A 12,418-nucleotide genomic window follows, 5' to 3' on the forward strand; every position below is an offset into this window, starting at 1 on the left:
TAGGAAGAAAGAAAGAGAGACAGACTAGACAGAGATAGAGAGAAGGAGGGACAGCAGCGGGCTGAGAGCTCTCCCTCGTACGCTTGCGATGTGATCGCGCGCAGGTCCTACGAACCGACACGATGCAATCGAGATCCCTGACTGAGCAGCCGTCGCCCGTCGAGCCTTGCCCCGTGAGGCGACAGGACTGCCAACTGTCGTCGGCATTTCAACCAAAAGTTCCTGTCCCCAAGGGTTCTCATTCTCCTCTTCGCCTAAGGGTATATACCCACACAAATTTACAAAGTAGCCGCATAAACGTAGATATGCTTAAAGAAAATTATCCAATCACACTTTACGTGCGACTTTAGGTACGATCCACTTGACTCTGTACAAATGCTTTGAAACTTTTGATTGACCAATCGAAAGAAAGAATTTTACTAACTGACCAATCAAAAAATCCTTCGTAGCAACAAGTGGACCGTAATCTTTATAATAATGTAATTGAATAATTTTCTCTATGCGATTATGCAAGTTTGTGGATATATTTCCCAGACAGTACACAATATTTATAAAATATTTACAAAATATTTATAAATATTTATAAGATTTATTTTTAATATTTCGTAAATATTTTTGTGGTCTTAGATTGCACAGATTCCCTGATGAAAATGTAAAGCTTGTCGAAGCGTCAAAGAAGTATGAATAAAGAATTTTAACGCTTTTTAAACACTTCATTGACTTTCCATTGACTCTTAGTGATTTTGAATATTCATACACGCTTCACGAACTCTCCCCAAACGCTCCGTAGTGTGCTCAAAACACATCTGTCACATTTCCCACACGTTTACAATTTTTTTTTTTCATTAACGTTTCTCATATGCTCTTGAACACTACACAAAAAATGCATGGAGCGTACTGATACACTTTCTAAACATTTCATTCATTAGTACTTTGTCTACGTTTCCTAAATGTTCGGCAAAAAGTACACGGAGCATTCAACTCGCTTTGCGTACGCTTCCAGGATACAGAGATAAAAAAATTTATTTTAAAACAGAGCATCATTGAGCTGTATAGCGAACGTAAATGAAGCGTTGAGTAGTACGCGGCACCGCCACCAGAGAGACCTTAGCGAGTACTCATTTCTCGAAAAACCGCACAGACTAGAATAAAAGACGTAGCATTAAAAGATTTTTCAGTTGTGATCTAATGAAATAATTTTTTGAACTGAGCTCCTAGAGCGCCAAGAAGAAAGCATAGCATTTTTTTTAGATATTTACCGAATAAGTGGAATATATTTTAAAATATTATTTGCTTACCAAGACACCTCGATTACATTTCATTCACGTTCGTCTAAGAACTCGACGATACTCCATTTACGTTCTTTAAACTGTCTAATTACGCTCCGTTTACATTCAACGAATATTCTGTCCTGCTTGCCGAAGAACTTATCTATAACTTTTATTTATGTTTCTTTAACGTTTAGTTAACGCTTCCTTTACGTTCCATGTTACAATTTGCGCTTCTTACGGATTTCATTTACGTTTCTGTCACTCTCTCGTTACACTTCCTTTACACTTCAATTAACGCTTTATTGACTCGCTTTACATTTTCAGGGTTATAAACATTTATTATAAATATTATGAAATATTTATTGTAAATGTTGTAATAAATGCTATGAAAATACTTAATGAGACATTATAATCCAAGTAAAAAATACTTATTAGAAATATTTATTTATATTTATCACAAATATTACATAAAATATTTAGTCTATATTTTAATATTTCGAATAAAGCTTTATATAAAATATGTATTAAATATTCTGCTGTTTGGGTTAAGGTCGGAATCAGACTATGCATTGGAGATTGAGATTGAAGATTAAAGATTAAAATTTGACTAATATATAAAAACAAAGAAATTTTAGCTCCTTTTGTTTAGATTGATCAAATTTAAATCTTTCAATCTTCAATTTCAATATTCAATTTGATACTGGTCTAAGGCTCATTTAAGTTAATTTAATTTTAAGTGGGGAGCACAGACTCTTGCATAACGCATAAGAAATTCAACCAGTTAGAGTTCTTTATTTCATGGAAAGAAAGGAAATGAAAAATTAAAAAGGGATTATTATAAATAATAAGAAAATTTAAAAGTTTTACTGTGGATTTTTATATTACAAAATATAATAATTTATTGTTCAAGATTTAGCAAATTAGGTCATGTAACTAGACAATATAAAACTACATGTATATGTTTTCCAGCTAAACACATTTATAACTGAAAAAGCCTCTACAACACGAAATATTATAGCAATATTTCAATAAGTGCAATATTACAAAAATTGCAGCAATGTTGGTGCAATATTAAAATTATAATATTTTATTGAAAATATTGCAACAATATTGCAAAATATTGTTTTTAATATTTTGTAGAGAATATTGCAATATATTGTTGCAATATATTACAATTCAGTAAATAAGTACGTGGCTCCGCCACAGAGAGATACGCTTTTCATAAGAAGAAAATGTCCAGGGATCCTATAAGAAGGGATCCTATGCAACGCAGTCGAGTTAGCGAGTCTCCTAGAGAGTCTCAATGTTTTTTGAGGCGTGTTCGGATCCAGGTTCCCACCCAGGTGTTCTCCGAGTGTCGTATCATCCTTGTTTTGATATTTAACAAGGATGGAATAATATCTGGGTACTATTCGGATGGAAATCGGAATATAGCCTTTGATATGCTTTCTAAACCTCCGAATATTTTTTAATCATAACTTTATCGTATGTATTTTGAAATATGATTCTAAACAATAATGTGTTAGCAATTAATAGAATAATTATTGAAATATTGCATAATATTAAAACAATATTTTATTTTTGCGGACATAGGAATATTGCTACAATATTGCAGCAATGTTTATGAAATATTACAATCTTTCAAAATAATATTGCTGTAATATTCGTGTGCTATAGGGGAGTATGCATCATATAATTTTAGCTTCTTCACATATAACTGTAGCTGTAAATTTAGCTTCTTTTGGCGTTATATTATTAAAATTATATTATGAAAATGAAAAATGAAAGGCTTTATTTTTAAATTTAAATATCTTAATAAGTACAGGATGTAAATTTTTACATTTATGTTTATCGTGATATATTTAAACATTTATAAAATTTCTTTCCTTTTCCAAGTTAGTTTAGCTAAAATATAATAACTAAATTTTATTTAAATATATGCTAAAATCAATAGATAAAAAACTGGGATATATTTTGTGTACATAGCGCTAATAGAAAGTACTGTAATTAAACATTGAAACGTGCATCTTACTTTTCATTTAATTTCATTATTCTAAAATAGACTAATATTTTATTTAACACTTTGATTACCATGCCATATTTAGTGCCCATAAAATTTGCATCTCATTTATTTGTGAGTGATAATTTTATTCACCTGATTAAAAATAATTTTACTAAAAATTTAAGACATTAAGAAACAACATAAATTATATTTTATGATATTAAAAAGAACCATAAAATATAAAAAATAAGTATATTAAGTTTATTGAGTTCAGTGCCAAAATCAGTATTTTAATGACTTAATTGATAATACACTATTATTAAATAAGTAATATTTGGATAGATATTATCTATGTTTTGTTGTTTAATGTATAGGAAAAAAGATTATACTTCGAGGATTATGTGAATATAGTCATAATAATTTTATTTTAAATTTTACTACCCTTATAAATAGTACACAATTGGATTATTTATATCCTGTGTATTATTGTTCTTTGAACGACTAGGAGCATTTGATTTAATAATGGCTGCATTCAGCAGAGAAAACTGAACATTCAATGATTTATACGTTAATATGATTGGTTCTTATATTTAAATCCAGCGATCAAAGAATTAAACATAAGAAATCATCATATAAAAAAATTTACGCTCAATGATCAATTTTCTCTGCTGAACGCAGTCAATATAGTTCTTAATCTCAGTAAACGAGAATGCTTATAAATGATTTTCAGAAGTACGCATTTGCGAATGTTAAAATGAATCATTTTTAGTCTCATACATTTTCATTCGTTTATAGAAAATGCATGAAGCACATTTTTATGCCCTTTAGTCTAAAAAAGATTGCAGTTTTTTAAGTGTAGTATTTTGAATCTGCTTAATTCAAAATTCTGAATAGGAAATGTAGTTTTTCAATTGAATGTAAAAAAAGATTTACCATCTCATCGAATTAAAAAAAAAAAGAATGAAAATAGACCATGAATGATACTAAAGTATGCATTTGAATGATTTATAAATTAAAATTTTAATTAATTAAAAATTTAAATCAATTAAAATTTTTATTTTAATTCATTTTTGAATTACTATGACAATAATGGACTTTAAGGCATATAAATAATTTAAGGCAGTAAGACGTAAGCAGAAAGGAAATTAATACGTTGGATTGGCTACTGTTTACGTTTTATTGCTTAGTTTTTTTATGTGCTAATAATAGTCTTCAATAATAATGGTTCTCTTTTTTCTTTAAAATACATAACCTTACAAATACTTCGTAAACATGCTAAAGTTTAACATTCGCATATATAAGAATCATTTAATTTTTGTACATTGTAAAACCCACGGAACACAAACTAACAGTAACATTAATAATTTCCCACTCAACAATATAAAACATGCTATATATGTATAACAGTTATTACATTGTTGAATAGGAAATTATAATATTCATGATTAATGTTACTGTTAATTAGTTTGTATTCTAGAAAGTGATGACAATTGATCCAAACACAAATAACTTATCATACATAATAAAAAGTAGAGAAGTCATGATCGTTAATTGTTGAATTAATCGCTGCAGAGTAATGTCCGTTTTTTCTAATTCTATTTTTAAAACTAGTAAAAGATAGAGTAAGTGAATCTAAATTAAAGTTAATCTACATAGGTCATAGGTGGAACTGAGCATAATGTCCGTTCCTATCAATGTAGTTCAATTTTAATCTTGGTTCAACTAACTCTTCATCTTTTTCTAGTTAGAATTAGAAAAAGATAAAGAGTAAGTTGAACTAAAATTAAAGTTAATTTACATTGATAAAAACAAGCAAAAGTCGAAGTTTAATCGAAATTATTAATTATATTTCGCAATCCTAAAAAAATGTCCGACGCATGTCGAAATGAGAACCACTGCACCCCGGCCTGGCGGGGTCGATTGTGCATCTTGAAATGAGGTGAAAATTAAAAGTGAACACAAATTCACTAGAATATAATAATTTAATTGGTCAATACTTAGTAATCATTGCTCACTTTTGTAATTTTCATCTCATTTCAAAATACACAATCAAGCCCCTGCACCGCGAAGCATAGTGAAGTTATCCGCTCGATCTCTCATTCGCCGATAAGTCGCATGTCTATGACGGCCATTCGTCCATTGGCGCGTCGTCGCCGTCGCCAGCCAATCATCGCGCGTGCGGAATGCATCCGCGCTGCGTTACCATCACGAAAGCCACTCATGATCGCAATCGCGAGGTTATCGCGATTGTTGCGACTGAGTCGAGTCCATCGAGTCGCTGGCGTGGCGTTCGCGCGATTCTTGTCGAGAGATCATCTGGGATCATCTGGGATCATCTGAAATCATCTGAAATCATCTCTTCTTCAGCATTCCGTTTACAAATCTGGAGGAGCGACACACACGTCGTATTCTCCAACGATCGTGACTCGCACTTATGCGAACGTGGTGCCGCGTCGCGCCGTCGCCGCCACCGCATTCCGCGAGCACGACTGCGTGGAGCCGCTGCCGTCGCCGCCGTCGGCTGCGGCAGTCACCGTTCGCACGCGCGTCGTGACGTATCGTCGCCATTTCGACCGGGACAGCGACGACGACGACGACGACGACGACGTGGACGAGGACGAGGACGCTGGCACGACGCTGACGCTGGCGCTGGCACGCGAGCGGCGATGAAGGAGAGCTGAGCGCGGCTCGCCGTCGTACATACGCCGGGCACACGAGGTACGTCATACGTGTTCTCCGGACGCATCTCCCGTGATGTCCCGCGAGGCGACGCGACGCGCGACGCTCCGGAGTGGATGTCTCTCAGTGCACAAGAATGTCTTTCTTTTTTTTTTTCCTTTTCTTTACCGTTCACGCGTCGTTTGCGTCATGCCGATGATTGTGGTTACTTTCTGTAAACGCAGTGCACTTTGATGAACCACGGAATCGCACGGATGTTTGTTTCACTCCACTGCAACTGTGGAGACACTGACGACAGCTGGAGGTTAACTTTTGTAAGCAGAGTATTCGCGGATCTTCCTGATAACGCGATGATACGTGTTTGCTGGCCATTAGAAATTTAATACTGAAATAATAGTTTAATTAATTAATTATTTATTTTAAATAGTTGAGTGTTTTAATATTCAAGTAATTTCTAGTATGAAGTTATTTATTTTGGGTATTAAAAGCACTGAACTGCTTAAAATAGTATAATGTAAAATTCAGCACTCCAGTATTTTCGTTTAGTGTTTTTAGTCGTTCACTGCTATTAAAAATTAAGTACAATAATTTGATATTGGAAATTATTTATTTTTTTTAGAATTAAAGGCATTGTTATTCAGTGCTTTTAATACTCAATAAATAATTTCTGATTATTACTGACCAGTATTAATACGGATTTCTGTAACGGTTGGAAGAATCTCCTTTCGCCATATGGCTTTATACGATACTTTATTACGACCTCGTTTCTATTAATGAAGATTAAAGTCGATGTTTCTAAGAGAGACCGGAGTACTCGCCATTCTGATCCCATAATCCTGTAAACGCGTGATTCTCGCGTGGAAAGGAACATTAGAAATCCCTGCATCGTTTTACGTTACGCTATTGTTGTTGCGTCGTGATAAAGTTAATCTCATGAGCTTATTTTTATGCACGTGTTTCCTGCGAAAGAACGTTCCGTCTCACGTTATCTTACATGATGTATAATAAGCTGCGTTTTTATAGCAATTTTTTAATAACCGTTTATACTTAATGTACAGCTGGAGCTGTAATTATTTATGCCGTTTAATAAGAATTAAGATTATTATTGGCGCAAAATTACTTATTGCGCGTCTAAATATGATGTCTACGTATAACTATCTCCAAGGATTGTTTTTTTTTATTGGTTATCTTGAATTAATTCCTTGCGTTTAAGATGTGAAATATTTATATATCTCTATTACATATTTTTCTAAAATTATAATATATATCTAAAAACAGAAATTAAAAAAAAATACTACTTAAATATATACTTTTATTCCTCTACAGTCAGTTGTTACAGCAAAATTGTGTTTCAAAATTATAATTACGAAATGTTAATAATTCAAAACATTTTAATTCATTTTTATGACACTTTCCTTTTATTTGTTTCATTTTAGAAAATGAGCGATATAATAAAATATATATGTATTACAGTTATACATACATTAATGATACATATTATATAATTTATATATATGTACCTTTTTTTTTATATGTCTGTTTTTTTAAGCAAAAAAATCACAATTTTTAAGTTATATCAGTAAATGAGCGATATGTATATACATATTATATATTTTTATAATATTTTTAAAATTCTAATATATATCTAAAAATTTATTAATGTATATCTAAAACTTGTATATTTATCATATATTTTTTTTATATCTATTAGATAAATATGTTTAAATTTTTCAAACCTTAGTGATATAATCAAATTTTAATTTCCATCTATCGAGTGTATAATTTTTTTTTATGCGCCAAAAAATCCGATTGTAAAGGATTGACGAATGTGCAATATTCGCGAGAACACGAAACGTTGATTGCGATTCGCGCATAAATACTAAATAGCAATTTAACTCCGCTATTAACTCCGCAAGTCTAATACCGCTGGATCTCTCTCCGGATGACGGTTCTCTTTGCGGATGGAACGTCACTTGTGTGATTCCACGTGTATGAAACGCGAGTGCCTCTCCCGCGAATCGTAGGGACATTCTTGCATTCAGATTGCCGGTCTGTCGGTCTCGGGATCGAGTGGAAGGTACGCGACTTGTCTACGTGTCGTATCGCCTCGCTCTAATGGTCGCGCGCTAATTAATCCGGGGACAGAAATCTAATAGCGATCTGCTTAATGAAGGAGTTCAGCTTCATCGATTCGTTGAACCTATCTGATTTCAGCAACATGTGCGATAATAATAAATGCCGAATGGGATCTCGATATCGGACAAATTTGGAGCAAGTAAGGCGAAAATCCACGTTGCGGAACTCGCTGTTGAAATACAAAGCATCACGTGCCCGAAAAAGCATTGAGGCGATAATAAATTTACGTAGAAAAATACATACTGTATGCAAATAATTATAATAATTACTTGTTTCAAATATTTTAAACGTTTAAATATCCACAGATATCTATCATAATTTTTATTACAAGCATCAAATGTATTCAAAACATTATTCTGAATCTTAATAAATTTAATACTTCAATAAAGATTATTAAATTCAAACAGATTTTATTTGTTTATTATTAAAGTTTCTTCGATTAATTTTATAATATTTTTTGAAAGAAAATAAATTCTTGTTTTCAGTGCGTATTAATCAATTTTTTAAAAATTTATTTTAAGCTCATTATCAAGAAAATATTCTTTGTTATAGATAATCTCGTTACTTAAAAGAAAGAAAGTAAATTAAATTATTAATTACTTTTTAGAACAATGATATTTTTCTGTGTGTAGATACATATTTTTAATGATATTAAATAATGAAAAATGATTAATTTGTTCCTAATTCGATATCAGCGTTCTCACTGAATTATTATCATCGAGATAGATCAAGTAATCAAGCGAAAAAGTGATTAATCGAATTTAAATTCAGTCACGAAAATGCATTTAAATTGAAAGCCTGTTATCCTCAAATAAGAGCTCTTAAATATTGAAAAAAATCTTTATCTGAGAGCATTTGGAGAAGAGTTTCCTTTTCTAGATGAAATTCTAAGCTAACTATACTTCAGAAAGAAAGAGAGGAAGCGAGCTGAGTTAATCTACAGATAATACTACCGACTAATCTCGAGCTATCCACATTTTATCAAGTACGAGATTGAGAAATTCAAATTAAATTTCTCTCTTGCCCTCATATTCTTGGAATAGATTTATTTTTAGTTCTCGCGCACCAATAATATCGTTACGGAACCGCATCTCAAAATGATATCCCATAGATTATATAGACTTCAAAATTAATGTTAGATAAATGAATATACAAACTATAATAAATGAATATACAGGATGATCCACTTAAATCGAGCATCTTGAATGTTTCGCTTATTTTTGATGAAAAAATATTTCAAACGAAAGTGGAACGGTATCGAGGAGGATGTATTTTGATCATGTTGTTTTTTTTTCTAAGTGGAGGCGTCAAAAAGATATGAAGGTTACCTTCACTTTTTTAAATGGAATTGTATAATTTTTTTACAAAATGTTAAATAACTCGTAAACTATTAACTTTTTGAATCGTACCTTAATACTTTTATGAACAGAATAATGAGATGAATGAGTTAGTGTAAAGAAAAAAAAAACATAGTTGCTTATTTAAAAAATTATTCATTTTGCATACATATTTTTTTAAAGTAACGATAGGTTTCCTTTATACTAACTGATTCATCTCATTATTCTGTCAAAATAAAGTGTAAACTATTGATTTTTTGATTACCACCTTAATACTTTTATATGCAAAATAATTAGAGGAATATATATATAATTATATTGGGTAAAAAATCATACAATTCCATTAAAAAAAGTGAATGTTTACCTTTATATATTTTTACCGCCTCCACCTAAAAAAAAAACTAACATGACCAAAATACATTCTCCTCGAAACTCTTTCATTTGAAACACTTTCATTTGAAACATTTCTTCATATCATCAAAAATAAGCGATTTTATATCGATTTAAGTGAACCACCCTGTACATATACATATAGAAAAATACTGTACACGAGTAATAATTATTTGTTTTAAAATTACTTATTTCAAAAGTTCATGTATTTATAAATCTATTACAAGCATTTATCAAATTTATAATATCATAAGTATCGAATTTATTCAAAATACATTCTGAATCCTAATAAGTTTAATATTTTAATCAAGATTGTTAAATTATAAAAAATTTAATTTGCTCATTACAGTTATTATATGAAGTCGTTCAGGGCATTAGCAATGGATTACGACACGACGATAATCCGTAAGTCCTTTGGCACATCTGATGAAGTCGTTTCTTTCAATTTTATAATATTTTTCAAAAGAAAGTAAATTCTTTTTTTTTTTTAAGACAAGAATTACAAAAACATAATAATGAGTTTTTCTAAAATTTGTAATAACTGTAATAAGTATGTACATTTTAAGATTATTAAGAAAATATTTTTTGCTAAAGACAACCATTACGTAAGTGAAAGAGATTAAATTGAGTAATCACTTTTCTTAGCAAGATAATGATATTTTTCTGTGTGCAATGTATATATATATATATATATTTTTTTTTATTTAAGAAAATAGTAATCGCGACGTTCTTGCACATGTCTTTTTCGCCTTGTACACTGGGAATAAAAGTCTAGGAAGAGACTGAAGTGAAAGGAAAAAAGAAAAGTATAAAAAAATATGTATATACAAGTATGCAGTATGTATGACGCAATTAGACTTAATCTAAAAGTAATAATTCCATATACAAGGCGATTTCTAATTATATATGTAAGAAGTATTATTCTTCCGGAAGTTATGGAGGTGAAGGAGACAAACAACGTAGAGATGCGGATTAAAAGCATATGTGTGATGGAAACGAAACGGTCCCTACCGATTACAAATGATTACGGCGATTATCAAAGCGTCTTCTGAAGTGACTACCGCAACAGTCGATGAATAAATGAATTGTCATGAGAGACGCTTGTTTTTTTAGGTGAAGAATCATGCTCTTACTTATTATTTTTCACTGCTATATGATTTGAAAGAAAATATGACTGTTTTTTTAAGCAATTCTACAGTTAATTTCAAATAAAAGCTGCGTGTGTACGATTCGCAATAATTACAGAATTATGAGGATCTCGATTTCAACGTCACGGATTTTATTTGTATTGCAATCAATGAGAGCTGTAATACGTTTGGTTGTATTATAGAACAGGTAATTTCTCAATGCTACACATTCAGTCTAGCATTACAGTGTCAACAGTGGCAATAATGTCAACAATTCATTATGTAGATATGCAGAAAGCACGGTGGTCGTTTGCGATGTTTGCAATATACCACGATGTTTTCGCAGCTGTCTGCTATATATTTTAACGTAATCTATATGCAGTATTTAGTTTATTGATTAATAAACAGTTGTGTGAATTCTGCTGTCCGTTGATCGTCAAATCGAATGTCAAGGCATCACAATAAATATTTCAAATCTAATCTGCCGACATTCGCGACGCGTTTCCCACTTGGAACTAGATACTGAAAATTATCTTAAATGACTCGATGGTTTTCTACTAGATTGTCCTGCATACGCATTTAAAGAGTATTATACAGGGTGTTAGTTAAGTATGTTGCCATACTTAACAGAGTAATTCTTTGGTTTATTTCAAGTAAAAAAGTTCACATAAACATGTATTCTATTATAAATGGCTCAGTTTCCGAAATAAAAAAATTTAAATGTGTAGTAATAATCTGTTTATTAGAAAGAAATACAGCTAATCAAAAACAGAAAAAGGCTTCGGTTCTTCTGATGAAATAAAACAATTAGATGAATTGTTGAAAATGTCCTTGCGCCATGATACTTCCATCGAACCTTCTTCTCAAAGATTGACACGTGCAGGGTGCGGCGCCAAAATCCGGACAAATTTCAAATTGAAATTCCCTCCGTTCAATACCATTGGTAGATGTCGCGATTGGCAGTCAAATAGCTTGACGCATGTACTAAACCATCATAACCTCGAAACAGTCGCAATGTTGAAACCAAGTGCGGAGTACAACCGAAGAGCCGCGATTATCGAAAGTATTCGCGCCGAGCGCTCAGCAACAGAAATCATTCGGTTTTTCGGGTATCCGAGATCGACTGTGTATGATGTCTTCGCAAAGTATCATGAGTCGGAGAAGTCCAACGAAGGTTCTGCAACACCGGCGAGGAAATTCCACTCGAAGGAGCGCGTTATCAGGACGCCCGACATCATTCAACGGGCTCAGGAGCTGATTTTTGAGGATCCAGGGCAATCGATCCGAAAATTGTCGACAGTTGTTGGTGTGAACGAGAAAACTATGCGTCGAATCGTCGAGGAGGACCTTCGCTACAAGTCTTACACAATTAAAGTGAGACAGATGCTTTCCGAAGCTAGGACAAAGTGGTCGAAAGAATTCTGGCCTCCCAACAGCCCAGATTTGAATCCTTTGGACTTCTACGTATGGGGCGTG

General features: G+C 32.1%; 1 protein-coding gene across 1 annotated transcript in view; it reads left to right on the forward strand.

Moving 5' to 3' along the window:
- Positions 1–5,570: 5,570 nt before the first annotated feature.
- LOC108749944 overlaps positions 5,571–12,418 on the forward strand; it is an 18,284-nt gene continuing 11,436 nt past the window's right edge. Inside the window, exons 1-2 of the mRNA XM_018489012.1 lie at positions 5,571–5,991; positions 8,167–8,227. Coding sequence (XP_018344514.1) covers positions 8,188–8,227 — 40 coding nt within the window. The 5' untranslated portion in view covers positions 5,571–5,991; positions 8,167–8,187. The remainder of the gene's footprint in view (positions 5,992–8,166; positions 8,228–12,418) is intronic.

This window comes from Trachymyrmex septentrionalis, unplaced genomic scaffold (assembly GCF_001594115.1).
Source record: "Trachymyrmex septentrionalis isolate Tsep2-gDNA-1 unplaced genomic scaffold, Tsep1.0 scaffold32, whole genome shotgun sequence".
NCBI lineage: Eukaryota > Metazoa > Arthropoda > Insecta > Hymenoptera > Formicidae > Trachymyrmex > Trachymyrmex septentrionalis.